The sequence below is a fragment of the Lynx canadensis genome, chromosome C1 (assembly GCF_007474595.2).
Source record: "Lynx canadensis isolate LIC74 chromosome C1, mLynCan4.pri.v2, whole genome shotgun sequence".
Lineage (NCBI taxonomy): Eukaryota > Metazoa > Chordata > Mammalia > Carnivora > Felidae > Lynx > Lynx canadensis.
Window position 1 is genome coordinate 177809249 of NC_044310.1, and position 18365 is coordinate 177827613.

An 18365-nucleotide genomic window follows, 5' to 3' on the forward strand; every position below is an offset into this window, starting at 1 on the left:
TACATTTGTGTTTGAGGATTTTGGACCTAGTGTTATGAACTAGAAACTTTTGGCAACCTGTTGCTTTAATTAATAGTCTAGGTACTTTCTTATAGCTGTGGCACTTGATGGCAGTTTTCGCTGTGAAGAAAATGTGAGAAAAGTCTGGAGGGATTTTATCTCCTAAAAGAAGAATAGCACTGATAGATATGCTGTAAAAAAGCCTTATGTTTCAGGTGTGCATATATACTTGTCCTTATAGTTTAAGGACAGGAGGTATGGCTTTCCTGTTCACAAGAGTGTATGAAGAGCTCGTGTAATATCTGACACACAGCAGGTGTTCAGTAAATCCAGAACTGAAGATGGAATTGGTTAAATATAGGCAGGCCCTACCTTTCCCTGCTTCATTATTTGGGGCATATCTATGAGGCTACTTGAGCAACTCTTATCATGTGGTCTCATGTCTAAACAACGAGACAGAAGTTACTTATTTCTCTGTGTCTCCCAGTTTTTCATCTTTTAAATGAGGTAGTAAGAGTACCGATCTCATAGTGTTGTGAAAAGGTGTAAATTTTTTAACATCTGAACTCTTTTAACAATGCCTGGCACCTAGTAAACATTCAGTAAATGTTTACTTTTTCTCGTTATTACATACTTACTTTCTTGTTGTCTCTAGCCCCTAGCCAAATATATGTCCTATACGGACAGAGACTTAGTTCGTGTGGTTCATTGCTGAATGACACCAACCAAAATAGCATCTGACACCTAGCATATATTTCTTGAATTAATTAATAAACACAAGTACACAGGAAATAACAAGTAATATCGCTGTGACATAGACAGATTTATCAAGAAATAAAGCTCCTGCTTTATTGGGTAATTTTATCTGGAATATTTAAGACAATTTTATATTGAGATAGAATTGACGTACAGCATTATGTGAGTTTCAGTGTACAACATAGTGATTTCAAATAAGTATTGCTAAATGATCACCACAATAAGTCTAGTTAGCATCTGGCCACTGTACATCGTTACAGATACTTTTCTTTCCTGGTGATGAGAACTCTTAAGGTCTGCTCTCCTAGCAACTTGCAAATATGCGGTACAGGATAATTAACTATAATTGATATGCTATGCAGTACATCCCTATGGCTGACTTATTTTATATATCTGAATATTCTATGCTATTCATTTTTAAAGGCTTTTTCTAAATCCCAGAAAGGCAACAAAATTATTGGTATTCAAACTTCATCTGTCACTGCCTTCTCTTTTTGGCTTGAAAGAAATACTATCCTGTGAATTATGAAGGAAGGCAAATATTGACATTAGTTTGTTGCCCACTTATCAATCCACCCCAAACTTAGTAGGGTGTAAAACAATGGCCGTGTCATAGGCCGTTGGACTCTGGGGATCGAGAATTCAGGTAGGGCACAGTAGGGTTGGCCTGTCTCCCTGATATGTGGGACTTCAGCTGGGAAGACAACTGGTTGGGTGTGACTTGCATGAGTGGATGTGGAGTGGATGTTGGAGTCTTCTAGAAGCTTGATCATATGTCACATGTCAGGCTCCTGGGCTAGGATGATTCAAAGCATGTGCTGAACTGGGACTGTTGACTGGAGCCACCTACATGTGGCCTTGTGTGGTGTGGGCTCTCACAGGTGGCTAGGTTCTGAGAGAGAGTGTCCCAAGAGGAAACATCCTGCAGTAGTCTGAGAGATCATACAGTGTTACTTCCACTGTACTTTATTAGGTCAAAGTAGGCACAAGCTTGCCCAGAGTCAGAGGTGAGGCACGTAGGCCCCACTTCTCAATTGGAAGAATGTCAAATAATTTGTCACCGTTTTGTTTTAATAAGCTCCAATCTGATAGATTTTTTTCAGGAATGGTTACAATAATTTCTCACCTTGTGTCTACACCCTTGAGCAGTCCCCTCTCTCGGTGACTCAGGGTTTGGCCATGAGTATTGTTTTGGTCAATGGAACAATAGTAGACGTGGCACAGCCAGAGGCTTGAAAGTTGGTTGCGTACTGGAGTGTGTCCTCCCATGCTCCTCTTGGGAACCCTCTCATTACCACCATGTGGGTGAACCTGGGCTACTTTGCTGGATGGTGAGAGACCACGTGGAATGTACCACCAGACATATGAGTGAGGGCACCTTAGATCAGCCAGCTGCCCGCAGACCACCAGCCTATGAACAAGCCCAGGAGGGATCAGCCAAGCTGGCTCAGACCAGAACTGCGAAGGTGATGCTCAGACTCATGAACTGATAAATGGTATTATTACTTCAAGCTGCTGAGTTTGGGGAAAATTTGTTATGTAGCAAAAACTAACCGATGTAGTGGTCTAATAGACAATCTACTTTCCCCCACCCAGTTTGGAATCCTGAGAAATAGGCACAGGACTCACTTTGGAGAGGATGCAGCTTTCTTACTGTTAGAGGCAAGGTTGAAGAAAGTGGCTTTTGGTTTCTCACCCAAGCAGGTGTGCTAGTAGTCCTGTGGCACCCTGGCAAGACTTAGGCATCACAGCGTTAAGCAACCCCTGTGTGCATTGCCCCATTTATCTTCGAGCGCTGGTAAGTAGAGCTTACTTACTTACCAGAGTAAGCTGAATGGGAACACAGTGTGGGGAACCAGAAGGCTGAAGTGTGTGTGCATGCTCACATCCCTCTCCACACCTCACTGCTCAGAGAAGTCCCTCCTCCTGCCTGGGTGAAGAGTGAGGAAGAGGCTGAGAGAGGCTAGGGAGTTAGTCTAAGGAGATCCTTCCACAAGGCATCCTTAGAGCAGGAAGGAACAAGGACCCCACTCACAGGGGAGAGGGGGGACGGAGCCAGTCTCTGAACTCCTGTTCTTTATATTTTTTTGAATTTATGATACAATTGGCTTACACTTTTATGTGCTGTCTACCTCATGACGTGTTTATATATGTCCACATCCATGCCATTTGTAGGAAATGGAATATAGTTTTACTCTTTTGGATGGTTTGGGATTTATAACTTTCTTTTTCCTTTTAGATCATACCTTTGCTATTATTGATGACAAGGTGCTGACTAGGAGCAAAGCTGCCTGTTGGAATACTTCCTAAAGGAAACTCTGCTCTGCTTTGTTTTCTGAGAATATGTAAATATTGAGGCAGAGGTGGAGATTACCTGTACATGAGTCTGTTCTCAACAGCGAGTGAATATTCATCAATAAACGGTGTCTTTTTAACCTGTCTTCTTTAGGATCGAAATTAGCCAGAAACTAAGACACACATTGTCTGGTTTATAATACAAGGCTGGGCATTTTTTAGTGCTTCAATATTCAGAGCTTCCAAAGAAGACAGAAATAATCAATCATTGGTTGTGAAGTATCCGTAGCAATAAGACAAATTTCCCAGAGCAATTCTTTTACCCTGTAATGGATGGCTTTGCATAAAAATCCATGCTTTTCTTTTTCTCGGTTTTACTGTGGCAGTTTTTCTTTTACAAAAATGTTTTTACCGGAGCATTTCGGTGGCTCAGTCGGTTGAGCGCCCGACTCTTGATTTCAGCTCAGGTCATTCTCTCACGGTTCATGAGATTGAGGCCTGCGTTGGGCTCTGTGCTGACAGTGTAGAGTCTACCTGGGATTCTCTCTCTTTCTCTCTTTCTCTGCCCCTCCCCTATTCTCTCTCAAAATAAGTAAATGAAACCTTAAGAAAATTAAAAAAAAAATGTTTACTCTGAAGAAAGACTGTATATTTACCATGAAACAAGATTATATACAAATATAGAAGAAGCCAGGTGTTTGTTCAAATATATCTAAATTAATTAGGATAGTATATCTAATAATAAGATATCATGGGCTGTATCTCATTAATTTTATTTCAGAGTTGGGTATGGAGTTTTAGATTCAGATATATACCTATGCGAGTAAATTTTTAATCAATAACCATTAAACTTATATTAGAAAAAATCAGTTGTGAAAATACACATGTGCTGTATGTATGTAAACAGATGCTATAATAAAAAACAGTAGTTGATTAGATAGATAATAAGCCAAGTTTGCCTGGTGTTTTAAAGCCCAGTTTGCACATGCAGACACAGAAACCCTTTCATAGCTTCTCATACACTGGGTCCAGCTACCTATAGTGTTGACTTAATAATTCCAGGACACTGATTTTTGAGAAAACTTTAAGCTGATTTCTTAAAAATTACAATGCCGCAGTGGAAGTGGGGGTCAGGGTAAAATTGTAATGTTGTGGCGGGCCACGTGGTTCATGTGTGTCAAGACCTGTGGCCTGCGGGTGGATGGAGATTCCTGTGATCCCCAGGCTGAGAGAGAGCCCCATGGCGAGCGTTCTCATTTGCTCTCCCTGCAACACGCATGCACGGTGCAATTTGTAAGAAGACCTTTGTCCCACCTTTTTGACTTTAAAATTTGTTACTAGTGAAACTTCCTGATTGTCATCCTTGAAGGCTTTGTTGTCTATTTCCAGGAAAAGTACAAGGTTGACTTTAGAATGTATACTCTAATCCATGAGCACACTTAAGCTCATAGAGTTTTCCGCTGAAACTACCATCAGTCATGCTCTGTAACTCACTGGTTACTTAGAGCACATGCCCATCGGTATTGCTAAATGCATCAGTGAAGGGGCATAAATGGACTCGAAAAACCTGAATGCCACTCAGACACTAGATCCATAATATTTATCTCTGAGCAATTGGAGAGGAGCACAGGATCTCGGGGTGGGTTGGTGTTGTGCATCATGGGCTTTCATTGTCATTCTAGCCTTCCTAGCAAAAAAGCTGATGATTCCTTAAGCCTTGGACTTGGACCATTTCTTTTTTTTCAGGAAGGTAGACTATACATAAAATACATTTAATCTTGCCATCTCATCCTTCATCTGTTATGTTCCAAAGTAATGTGATGTTCTTTTTTCTTCCAAACCACTACTTATCCTGCTATTCCTTTGCCAATTAAAAGACTTCCTTCTCCAGCAGGTGCAAAAAACACGGACATTTTACTTCTTTCGTGTCTTGTACTGAGGGGAGGCTGGCCTGTGCTGTGCACAGGCACATGTCCCTGCCATAGACTAGCTGGTAATTAGTCAGGACTCGGAAAGCCCCTGAATGATAGGCTCATTCTGGTAATAGTCAGGTGGCAATACCATGCTGGGGTACGTGGGGAAGTTCTGCTTCCAGAGCCTGTGTCCCTGTCTGTTGGTTTTCTCCTTTAGAATGGCTTGATAGATTTATTTCTTCCCTTAAAGTGTAAGTTTGTATCAGATTTAATGGGAACTTAAGTTTGTATTTGGAGAAAGAAATGCATCTGCACTGGAATACATGGAGACTCCTACTGTCTTCTCCACTAGGTATCTCCACTAGATATTGGCATATCCTGTACTGTTCTTTACTAAATCTTCTGAGCAGAGGCTCAATCAGTGGTGGCAGGAGCATGCGAGGCCGAAAGGAAGGCTGAGCCGGTGTTTGCTTTGACTTAATTCAGGGGAACATTCAGTAAATTAATTTGGTCGGGTAGCAAGTCTTTATAGTAAATTTAATTTATGTTCTGTGCTTTGAGTAATTATTTGATATGGCTTCATACTCTTAGATTATGTTGGTGCATGCGCCTTTAAAAAGGTAGAATAGGGGGGCGCCTGGGTGGCCCAGTCGGTTAAGCGTCTGACTTCGGCTCAGGTCATGATCTCGCGGTTCGTGAGTTCGAGCCCCGCGCCAGGCTCTGTGCTGACAGCTCAGAGCCTGGAGCCTGTTTCGGATTCTGTGTCTCCCTCTCTCTCTGACCCTCCCCCATTCATGCTTTGTCTCTCTCTGTCTCAAAAATAAATAAACATTAAAAAATTTTTTTTTTTTAAAAAGTAGAATAGGGAATGGTTTTACACATCAGCAAATTATTTGGGGCAAACCTTTTCCCTGATTACTTTTCTACCGAGAAGCTTGTAACTTAGGAGAAAAGTCATAAAGAAATAGGAAGCTCTGGAGTAATAGACTAAGCATTTTAGGTGATAAAACCTTCAACTGCTTTGTAATAAAAGGTTTTTTATTTTGTGACTGAGTTGCTTAGGTGAAGTCATGTATTTTATGTAAAGTATGGCCTTTCCTAGTGTTTATGGATTTTGCATTCTTTTTGCTGGAAAATTACAAACAGCAGAAATGTGATATCTTAGTCACCTGAAGCTTTCAATTCTGGCTGTGTCACTTAGTAACAGTGTGATGTGAGCCTCATTTTCTTCTATATAAAATAAGGATTATAAAGCCAACTCAGGGGAGGTGTTTGGGGTTGAATAGGATTACGAATGAGAAGCACGAATGCAGAGCAGGTCAGTGAGAGTTCCCTTCCTATTCCCCTTTGTACCTTTCCTTTTAAACACACATTGTAGTATGTTTCGTATTTGAAAATGATAGTAATCACTGATCGTATCAGCACGTGTGGTTCAAGAAGTACATCGACCAACATTCCTTTCCACGCTGTGCACATTGTTCTTGAACTTGGTGGCTGTTCTCTGCTAAACCTTCTAGCCGTCACCGTTTTATACTCTTCATTTCCTGTCAGCATTTGTGCAAAGAGCGCCAAGCATTAGGCTGGCAATGCATTGCCGTTGTACAGTGTGGCCCTGTCTTGCTTTGAGGGTATTATTTCATGTCTTGAAGTACCACAATTTGCTTGTTGGAATGTGACCAGATAAGTGACATCAAACAGCTGTCATCCTTAGTAAGGTGCGCCTATGAAATGAGAGGGAAGCAGGCTGCCAGTACTCTCAAGGTATATGGCAGTATTCTTAACGCTATGGGAAGAGCCTGGGGGTTGTGGGCTTTGACCCACATGGTCATTCTGCCTTCCCCACCCCCACCTCCTGCTCTTTCTTAAGGGCCTCGCCATCCCACCTTGGAAAGAGTTGCTGCTGTTGGCTTGGGTGCTGGGAGAAATTGGGAGCAGGTGTGGCTCTCGAACGTCTTCATATTTGCAGTCGGTGCTGGGTGCATTCCCAGTCCTGGCGCGTAGTGGGTGAGCAGTAAGTGAGCTGATTTGAAGGAAATGTGTGTGAACAGATGAAGTGAACCATAGCATTTGTTTATATTTTTCATGCAGTTGAGTTACTTTCTTCGAGGCTCGAGGAGTTTCCTATGAGGATTAGCTTCTCCATGAAGAATCTGCTCATGCTCTGTAGATTCTTTGGTTTCTTCTGAAACTGTGCCTGTATTCTTAGAACCCCATAGGAGCTTGGTCACATGATCGGTACAAGCAAACTGCATTTTTATCTTATCTGCTTGTTCTGTCTTCTGCTTTGTGTGTCAGTATTTACTTCTTAACTGAAACAGTCAGTCCTTAGAGATGATGAGTAGTACACAACCCTTTCTTTTCTAAATTTTGTCTCACTGGTGCTTTTCAATTTTCAATTTTCTTTCGTTTTGCTTAATATAAAGTCTTCATTATCCTCCATGTATGATTTGAGGGAGGGTGTTGGCAGTCATCCAAGTCAAATGGGCGCTGGAGATGAAAATGAAAACTCAGGAACATCCCGTTACTATAATTTTTGAATTTACATATTTTTATTCTTGTTTTGGTCAATTTAATTTTATGTGTCCTTGTAACCCATCTCTTCATTCTTATAAATGACCTTGTGTCTGGGGAACACCCTAGGACTTCTCATTTACCAGATCCACACTCTTTCCTTCTACCTAGGCTCCTCTTTCCATGCTCATATGGATTCCAGAAATACAAATTGAGAAGTTCAATGACCATGCCCAGAGAACTTGCGCGTCTTTTCTCTCTCACTCGTTTGTTGATAACGTTTAGATTTCAGCCTGACTGGAAATCAAATGTGTGTGTTCTTTAAATTAATAATGGGATCACTGATTCAGAATTTTGTAACTCAATTTGGCTTTTGCCTACAGAATCCAGAGCCCCTGTTATATCACTGGTCGGTGGTAAGCAAGACTTCAGACAGGAATCCCCTCTGCCATTGTACTTCCTTTGCCACCTCTTGTGTACTGCCACAATGTCTCTTTTTTGTGTTTGGTTGGCTTTTTTTCCGTCTCTCCCTCCTTCCTTCTTCCTTCCTTCCTTCCTTCCTTCCTTCATTTTTGCATGAAAGTTTGAAAACTTGATAAGACATCTCATCACTGGATAAAAGTATCTGGAATCAAAGAGAGTATCACATATAACACCAAAAGAATATTAATATGGAAAATGTTTTGTCTTTAATCAGCTTGTTGAACGTATTGTTGAACTTATTTTGCATATTTACTATTGTTTGAAAAGAACCTGGTTTGTTTAATTTGGTAATTTTAGTTATAGTGAGGCTTCTTCCTGAAAGAACTGAAAATGTAGTTTCTGTTATTATTTCATTAAACACAGAAAATGAAAAAGAAAGTGGGGGGGTGAGGAAGAAGAACCATGGTAGATTTGAAAGCAAATTAATATTATACTATGATTTGACTCTTTTCTCTTTAGATCTTTTAGAGAAGTCTCGAGTTGTTAAGCAACCGAGAGGTGAAAGAAACTTCCATGTGTTCTATCAGCTGCTCTCTGGTGCCTCTGAAGAGCTCCTCAGTAAGTCCCTTTTTCTGTGTTTTAATTTAATTTTTAGTGTCAAAGCATTTTCCAAAGCATTCTTTTTAATTTTCTTCAAAATTTTCTATGACTGTGGTTGAAGTGAAGAACATGGTATGTTTGCTTCTGTCATCCTACCCCAGAATTTGCTTGCTGTATGTCCCTATGTCTCACCAGATGCTGTGCATAGGTCTCAGATGGTTTACTCAAAGAGCTAACTGAATATTGGAGGAGGTGGATCATAATTTTGTTTTGATGTTTTATTTATTTTGGAGAGAGAGAGAGACAGCGCAAACAGGGGAGGGGCAGAGAGAGGGTGAGACACAGAATCCGAAGCAGGCTCCAGGCTCCGAGCTGTCAGCGCAGAGCCTGATGCCAGGCTAGAACGCCTAAATCACAAGATCATGACCTGAGCAGAAGTTGGACGGTTCACTGACTGAGCCACACAGGCACCCCAATCATAAATTTAAACAATAAAATGGAAGAATATAATTGTTTCACTGAGGAAGAAGAAATTAGCAGGAGCCAGGAGAGGAGAACAGTTATTTAAAAAAAAAAAAAAAAATTGCTCAGTGAAAACTTAAAAATAGTGGGAAAATATTTGTAATTGATAAAAGAGTTAAAAATCTGACCTCTGGCTATTTTAGAGAACTAATATACGTCCATCAGAATAGTATCCAATAATTAATAGCTAAGTGATAAAAGTTTTGAGCAAATAGTTCAGATTGTAAGTATGGAAAGTAAATGACATTTGGGGAAGAATCATTCTCACTAATAATCAACAAGTGTAAGCTAAAACAGCACTGAAGTGTTCACCATTTACATGTATTAGCAAAAGTGATTAAAAAGGACAAAGCTGGCAGAATTGTCAGGCCCTGGTCGGCTTAGAGCTTGTGGGTGTCACTTCAAAGTGAGGACTTCTTCCTGGGTACTAATTAGCAATCCAAAATAAGTCGTAAAATGATCAGAGCCAGGCACACCATTTTTTAGAATATATCCCAATGAAGTAATTCAAAAGAATCCAAAGAACATTTTATATGAAGACCTTTATCTCTGCCCTAATGTTCAGTGGCATGGGAATCACTAGGCAGACATCATGTTACAATGAAATAGTATATTGAAGATGTTTTGTATTATAAAAATATGGAAGGGGGCTCACTACAAATAAATGTAAAAAAGTAGTTTGAAATATGTACAACAGTGGTAAAGGTAGATTTTAGAAAAATGCTGTTGGTATTTGGGTATCAATTTTTGTTCTGTTGATTCAGTATCTAATATATGAAAGTCACTTTCATCTGGAGGTTTTAAGGAATGAGATATTAAAGACAGTTAGACTTACTGAGTAACTTACCAACACGTATGTGTGATTCGATAGATAAGCTTACACTCGAGCGAGATTTCAGCAGATATAACTACCTGAGTTTGGACTCTGCCAAAGTTAATGGAGTGGATGATGCAGCAAATTTCAGAACTGTTAGGGTAAGTAAGATACAGTCCTTTCATTATTGTTTAACGAGGTGCTGCCTTCACCTTATTCTGTGACTGAACATAATCAAGGTAAGCAGCATTCCTTTTCTTTTTTCTTTTTCTTTTTTTTTTTTTTTAACATTTATTTATTTCTGAGAGACAGAGAGAGATGGAGTATGAGCAGGGGAGGGGCAGAGAGAGGGAGACACAGAATTCGAAGCAGGCTGCAGGCTCCGAGCTGTCAGCACAGAGCCCGACGTGAGGCTCAAACTCACAAACCATGAGATCATGACCTGAGCTGAAGTCGGAAGCTTAACCTACTGAGCCACCCAGGCGCCCTCCTTTCATTACTCTTTAAAATGGGTGACACTCTTTTGCTCATTTGGAACTGGTAACAATTCTGAGTTTTCTTAAAACCATAACTCATGCCCCCTAAGGTTTTAGAATTATGCAACAATTTATTGTATTCTTACTAAAATCCTACAATATTGTAAAGGCCCATGCTTTACTGGAGCATGTGATTTTGCTATTTATCAACAGGAGCTTTCTCATTATATTATCCTAACTCTTTTAATGCCGTCTTTAAATTCCAAATATTTTTGTAGCCATAGCTTAGTAGTTAATTTCCAACTGTAAGAACTGTCCCAGGAAAGCATTAAATCAATACTGTTTTTGAGAGAAAACTTCCAAAAATCACATGTAAGCCAGAATGAGTAGCATTTCACGTTCATTAGAAAATAAATTATTTTATTTTTATTTTTTAACGTTTATTCATCTATTTTGAGAGAGAGTGCTAGTGGGGGAGGGGCAGAGAGAGAGGGTGAGAGAATGCCATGGAACCCAGCGTAGGGCTCAATCCCACGAACCCTGTGCTCATGACCTGAGCTAAAATCAAGAGTCGGATGCTCAACCAAATGAGCCACCCAGGTGCTCCTGAACATAAATTGTTTTAAACAATATCCTATCTGCTATGTTTATGTGCGCTTCAAAAATTACTCCTTTATGACATGATATGGTAACTGTACTTTAGCTGTGGTGGTGGGGAGGCAGGAAGTAGGTCAGGTTAGCAGAAATAAGACTGGCATCAGTTGATCTTCAAGGCTGAGTGAAAATAACTTGAAGTTCTTTTCCTGCTCTCTCTACTGTTGTGTATGTTTGAAATTTTCCATGACAAAAAAATTATATTACTCCCATTGCTAGGCTAGGTAGTCTCATCACAAACAAACAAATAAAACAAAAAAGCTGTTGGCATTTATTCTCAAAAAGAGTATTTCTCTGAGTATGTCATTTGTTAAAAACTCTGTAAGCATCCTCATACAGCAAGCCTCTCGCTTCCTGGACATGAATTAAGAGTTGAGTTCAAGTCCAGTTCTATAACTGCCTTGCCTGGCAAATCATTGGCACTTAATAAAAGCTTATGACTGAAGGAATGTTCCCTGTTACCTGTAATGACTTGGGTCGGGCACTTCACCTTTGCAGACCAGTTTTTCTCTTGTAAAATAAACGAGGAGGTTTTTATATAGGAGTCATAAAAGCTTTTTGTTCGGTTTTATTTCTAGCAGCAGAACCCGGTATAAAAAAACAACACGTACTCACACGCATACACGCATTGTGCACACGTGCACACAGACACACACAGACACACACATACACACCGAGCTGCTGCAGATGAAGCGGGGGTTGGAACCCAAGGCTTGGCTCTTAGCCTCCTCTTCTTCCAAATTCCTCTTTGCTCCCCTCCACCTCTTTGCCCCAGCATGCAGAGTGCCCCAGGGACCCTTGAATCACAGCTTGAAACCATTAAACAAGCTACAGCCCCAACTGGTGCTGTCAGGTCTGTTCTTAGGTTTCCTCTTGGAGGGCTTATTCTGGGGCACTTTGTCTTTTTTGTTGTTGTGTGTTTAGAAACAAATCTGTTGCATGATTCATTAAAAAAATAATATAAAGAGTGACAGAAAGAAAACAGCTGCTTTTCTCCCCCCACTCCCAGAATGCCATGCAGATTGTGGGTTTTATGGATCACGAAGCTGAGTCTGTCCTGGAGGTGGTGGCAGCCGTGTTGAAACTGGGGAACATCGAGTTCAAGCCCGAATCTCGAGTGAACGGTTTAGATGAAAGCAAAATCAAAGATAAAAATGGTAAGTCAGCGGAGAGTCAACCTTATATAGCAAACTTGCTTTTGAGCATCTGCCCACTTCTTAATCTAGAAAGAAAACTTCTGTTCACTGGAAAACTTCACTGGAAAATGCTTTCCAGAGAAACTGAACAGAAGCATAATTCGAGCTGAGTTTTAAGTCTTCTGAGTTCTACATTTTACACTATTTGATTTGAATGTGCTTTAGGAAGAACATCCTAAGCCTTGACAAGGATTTTTAGCAGCACATGTGTAGTCACTTTTTGTGTCCGTCCCCCAACAGAGTTAAAAGAAATTTGTGAGTTGACCGGCATTGATCAATCAGTTCTAGAACGAGCTTTCAGTTTCCGAACGGTTGAGGCCAAGCAGGAGAAGGTTTCAACTACACTGAACGTGGCTCAGGTGGGTGAAACATCGTGGCCAGAAAGTGAGTTTTTAAAAAGTCTGTGATATTTTTACATAAGTGGACGCAAAAATTTCATTTTGCAGGTTGTTATCTTAACTGTCCATACTGTATTGCAGACATCATTCTAAGCACTGGGAGCACAGCAGTAAACTTAACAGATAAGGATCCCTGCCCTCGCAGAGGTTAAAATTTTGGTAGGAGGAGTGGCCGTAGCCAGTAGGCCTCGTAAATAGATGAATTTATACGGCAAGCTAGCAGCAGACAAGGAGAAAAACGAGAGCAGAGTAAGGGAGACCCACTGTGCTGGGGCAGGGAAGTTGCGTCTGAGTGAGCTGGGAAATGATACCACTGGCATGATCTGCCTTGTATTTCAAAGGGTCATTCTGGCTGCAATGTGGAGAGCAGAGTGCAGTGGGAGAATGGGTAAAAGCAAGGTGTCTTAGTTGGGCTACTATAACAGAATACCATAGTCTAGGTGGCTTAAACAAACAAAAAGAACCATTTATTCCTCAAAGTTCTGGAGGCTGGGAGTCTGAGATCAGGGGACCAGCATGGTTGCATTCTTGGTGAGGGCCATCTTCCTGGCTGACAGATGGCCACTTTCTTGCTGTATCCTCTTCATAGGGCAAGGGGTGGGGGAGGGGAGGGTGTGCTCTGGGGTCCTCGTCCCCCTATAAGGACCCCAGTTCCATCATGGGAGCTCTGCCCTCATGACCTCATCTAAATCTATCTCCTAAGGCTCCCACCTTCAAATACCATCACACTGGGGATTAGGGCTTCAACATACGGATTTGGGGCTGGGAGATGATACAGACGTTCCATTCATGGCACCAGGAAGCTGCAAGGAATTGTGTGCTAACCTAGAATTGATGGTGTTTGAACCAGGTGGTAGCAGTAGAGTGAGAAGCGGTTACACCTGGGTACATTTTGATGCTGTTGGCTTAAGATGTGGCATGAGAGAAAGAGAAGAGTCAAGGATGGCTCCCAACATGTTTCACTCAAGCAACTGGGAAACTAGGATTGCCATTCACTAATTTGGAGAACACAGTAGGAGAAGCCAGTTTGGAGAGGCCAGATTGGCTTTCCTGCCTTCCTTTTCATATACCGTCCATCTGAAGACAGTGAAATCTAAGACTCAAGTCTGATTTGCTTACTTCTTCTGTCCTTTGGTTCAAGTTCAGTGGATGGATGAATGGATGGATGCACGTGTGGATGTTACACCAAGGAAGCTTCTGAAGCCCCTTTCAATGTAAAGCCTTTGTTCTACAGCTTAGACATTTTCCCACCTGTCTGTGCTGATCTGCACTGGAATTCAATGACTGATTCGGCACTTTTGGCACAGAGGCCTACTTTATTCTCACCCTATAGTCCAACTGTATTCTCCTCCTCTTTGTAAGTGGCCTTAAGCATCTGTAAGACAGTAGGTGGATTTAGTCTTTCTCTTTGCCTCTCTGAACTGGTCTTTGCTACTAACCCAAGGATGCCTATGTGTCTGCAGCTTTCAGTGTTGATTTCTTATTTCAGGTGAGGTGCTTTGACTATGAAAAACACTATAACTTGGGTTATATGTAAATTTGATTTGTAACAATCCTCTTCTGGTTAGAACTGTTGTGTGTCCTTCTTCCTAAATTACTGCTTCTGCTGTCATGTCTGTCCAGGTCAGTCTCACTCATGCAAAGTCAGATGGTGAGTCACTGACTTAATCAAGAAAAATTCATTGAGAGGGGCGCCTGGGTGGTGCAGTCGGTTAAGCGTCCGACTTCAGCCAGGTCACGATCTCGCGGTCTGTGAGTTCGAGCCCCGCGTCGGGCTCTGGGCTGATGGCTCAGAGCCTGGAGCCTGTTTCTGATTCTGTGTCTCCTTCTCTCTCTGCCCCTCCCCCGTTCATGCTCTGTCTCTCTCTGTCCCAAAAATAAATAAACGTTGAAAAAAAAATTAAAAAAAAAAAAAAAGAAAAATTCATTGAGAGCCTGCTCAGCACAGGCCCCCATGTAGACCACTAGCAGGGACATAAGGGATGAAGGAAGATGCCATGGAGAAGATGGTTTCTGAGCCAGACTTGAAGGATTTAGGTGAATAAAGAATGGGCAGTAGGGGGTTTCAAAAAGAAAACTGTGAGAAAAGCCAAGTTTGGAGTCCACATCAGGGGGAGGGGTGGTCTAGCTTGGCCGTAGCTTTAGACACGCGAAGGGGATTCAGAGCAACGTGGCTGGAAAGGTTCACTGTGGAGGTGGTTCTCAAACTTTAAAACTTGAGTGTACCTCAGTGCCACCTGAAGGGTTTGTCCAACACGGTTTGCAGGCTGTGCCCCTAGGCTGCTGTATTCAGTAGGCCTGAGGTAGGACTGAAGAATTTGCATGTCTAACAAGTTCAGTGCTGCTGCTGCCGGTGGTCCAGGGACCACATTTTGAGAACCACTGTACTAAGGTCACACTGAGTTTAGACGTTTTCAATAGGCAGAGTGGGGATCGTTAAGTAAAAAGTATTGCAATGAGAAAATGCCTCCTGTTTAAGAAGGTCCTTTAAGAATATCCACATGTACGTGGATATATATGGAATATATATGTGGGTAAATGTTGGTCTGTTTTTACTGTGTGTTTTACTCTCGCTTTTTAATCATCCTCTCCGGAAACCGGGCCCAGGTGCGTCTTACTTTATAAGCTTGAGTCACCTTACATCACTGGGTTAAACTTTTCCACATTGTTTTAACCTTTAGCATGAAAGAATTTGGCTTGAGGTCCTCGATTTTTCAGTTCCTTATTCAAGTTCTTTTTTTTTTTTTTTTTTAATGTAGGGTTTAGGTTTCTACCAGTCTTACTGCCTAAAAGGTTTTGATTCCAGCAAGAACTAATTTGTTTTATTAATGTTTCCTCATAGCTTCAGTTCTTGGACCCCATCATCATCCGTATTGCCCCATTCCTCATTTTGCCCAAGGCATTTAGATCTTTCCTCAGATACAGTGACTCATGGTGAAATGATAGGAACTCAAGACAGAGTTGTAGTTCAGTTTTTGCCACATCCTCTCTCCTTGGCTTCCAAGCCCTCAGTAATCTGACCCTGCACCCTTTCTTTATCTCAGTTTATTCCCTGCTACTTCTATAAATGCCATGCTTATTTTTACCCGGTGCCTTCGCTCTTCCTTATCCCTTCCCCACATGGCGTGGCTAATTCTTCCTGCCTCTCTGAGTGGTCCATCTAATTACCCCTCATCCAGGAAGATCACATAGTCCCCCTCTTCTCCCTTCTGGGAATTCCTTTCTCCCTGCTGTTGGACACTCGTTCTCTGATTGTTTCACTCATGGATTTGGTCTCCACCACTCCACTGTAAGCTGCTACAGGGTAGGCCCCCCCATGGCCAGGCATCTCTTGTGTTTCCACCTGGGCCACACCTAATACCAGTCATCGCTGAAGCACATTTCACTTGGGATTTTTTCAGTGCGCTTCAGTGCCGCTGTAGAAGTGCAGTCTCTTCATGTTGTGCTTAGAATCTGAGATGGTGAATCCATGCTCTCAGTGTCTTCCTTCATTTCTGTGCACCTTGTTAGTGATCCTTAAATGAGAATAAACATTCCTTCCCGTACTGTGGAGGATGTTATGGCGATTCGGTGGCATGAATCAGACTCTAGAAATCAGGGCTGGCAGATTGGCAGCCGCTGGTACCAGATATAGCTCAATAGGCATATTTTATTTGATGAAAGGGTAGTTTTGTTGTCTTGTTGTTCTGTTTTGTTTTGTGTGCTTGCTTTTTAAATTTTGAACTTGAGTGCCTTTAATGTGGAATGCGTCTACAGATCATACTATTTCCCATTCATTTCTGTCATGTAGTCCCTGGAAACATTTGAGTTTGAGACTTCTGGAATAAGTTATTTGTTTGAAAGAAATAAAGAAGATGAACATGGGCTGTGAATACATTTTAAAAAATATAAAGGAGTTTGCCAGAATCAGTTGTCACTATTAGTTCGGTTGCATATTGAAATGGTGGTTTGTTGAAATCAGCACATAGCTAAAAAAAACCTGGATGCCATTATGATGACATTCTGTTTATAAATAGGTAATGTTTTGAGGTTATGCGGTGTTTTGAGATAACTGGAATTTGCGAGAAGAAAGGGGAAAGGATTAAGAAAGAATTCTATAGGCTCACAAGTGGGATAGGAAAAGGAGACTTCAGAAATTGTAATATAAATACATGTATAGGCTTACTCTGTGCCAGGCGCTGTTCTAGGCACTTATATGGCCTATGTGAAGAAAGTAAAAACTAGAAGGAGGATAGAGAAAAGGCATTCATCTAAATCCAGGCTTCTTTCCCCATTTCAGCATATATATACATTTTCTGCGGTGGAATCATTAATCACTGTTACCCTCCAAGATGACATTGTGTGCTTGGGTATTATTTTTTTTGTGCCAATTTATTGATGGATTTTCTAGGGAGAGGTTCAGGATTAGCATGGAAGTGTCAGATGAACTGGAAAGGTACCATAAGCTACAATTTGTTGCCAACGAAGGGCCTATGTTATTAAAGCTGTTACACTTCATTTAGAAAGAAATGTGGGAAAAGAATTTCTGTATAATCTAATAAGTTGTGTTCTTTATAACATAAAAATGTAAAGCTTTAATAGTAATGCTCAAATTTCTGCTTATAAGCAGTGAAATTCATGCCAGTGGCCAGAGTGTTAAACACAGCAGCAAACTGGAGTGACTAGGTGGCTCAGTCAGTTGAGCATTCAACTCTTTTTTTTTTATGTTTATTTATTTTTGAAAGAGGGAGAGAGAGCACAGGAGAGGGGCAGAGAGAGAGGGAGAGAGAGAATCCCAAGCAGGCTCTGCACTGTGAGTGCAGAGCCCAACTCAGGGCTTGATCTCACGAACTGTGAGATCGTGACCTGAGCCAGAATCAAGAGAAGTGTCTGACTCTGGATTTCAGCTCAGGTCATGATATCAGGGTTGTGGGATCAAGCCCCAGTCGGGCTCCGTGCTGAGTGTGGAGCCTACTTAAGGTTCTCTCCCTCTGTCCCTTTCCTCCACTCATGCGCTTGCTTGCTCGCTCACTCTCTTTGTAAAACAAAACAAAACAAAACAAAACAAAACAAAACAAAACAAAACAAAACGAAACCCAAAATCCCAGCAGCAGACCGTCTTGCTTTACTCCCCGGAAGCTGCTGGCGCTCGGGCCTCCCCAAGAGCGCTGCATCACATTGGTGGTGTGCACTAGCTAAATGCTCGTGGCACCCGATATGTGCAGGGACTCTTAGGTGCTTCCTGGCAAGGCTGACTTTCTCCAGGGTGTGCCTTCTAAGTCAGGGGTGGAGAGACTATGTCCTCTGCCTCTTCTTTGGCAAGTAGCTCTGAAGAGCTTCAAATAAATGAATAAGCAAATAAAAGCATTTATTTGTATTATACAGTATATTGCCCACAGTGTATCGTGACTCTAGCCTCTAGATGTTATGGAATGTCTTTTTTAAAATGTTCAGAAGGGGTGCACCTGGGTGGGTCAGTAGGTTAAGGATCCGACTTTGGCTCAGGACATGATCTTGCGGTTCGTGGGTTTGAGCCCCGCAGTAGGCTCTATGCTGACAGTGCGGAGTCTGCTTGGGATTTTCTTTCTCTCTTTCTGTCTCTGCCCTTCCCCTGTTCGTGTTCTATCTCTCTCTCTCTCTCTCTCAAAAATAAATAAACATTAAATTTTTTTTTTAATGTTGAGAAGGTTGAATGAAGGAAAACATTAATTCCGTTGAGTTTCCTTTCCTACGTGTAGGGGTTAAAAAGATATAGTCACTGTATTAAATAGACAGATTTTTATTTTCACAAAACATAAGCATTTTCCATTTTATTACCTAATGTTCAT

At 41.4% G+C, this 18365-nt stretch overlaps 1 protein-coding gene across 4 annotated transcripts in view; it reads left to right on the forward strand.

Annotated features, from left to right (window-relative positions):
- The window catches only part of MYO1B (myosin IB), a 190823-nt gene that overhangs the window by 118509 nt on the left and 53949 nt on the right, over positions 1-18365 (forward strand). For all 4 annotated transcript variants that reach the window (XM_030326153.1, XM_030326152.1, XM_030326154.1 and 1 more), the window contains exons 8-11: positions 8418-8516; positions 9892-9995; positions 11974-12121; positions 12401-12519. In XM_030326153.1, the coding sequence (XP_030182013.1) occupies positions 8418-8516; positions 9892-9995; positions 11974-12121; positions 12401-12519 (470 nt within the window). The remainder of the gene's footprint in view (positions 1-8417; positions 8517-9891; positions 9996-11973; positions 12122-12400; positions 12520-18365) is intronic.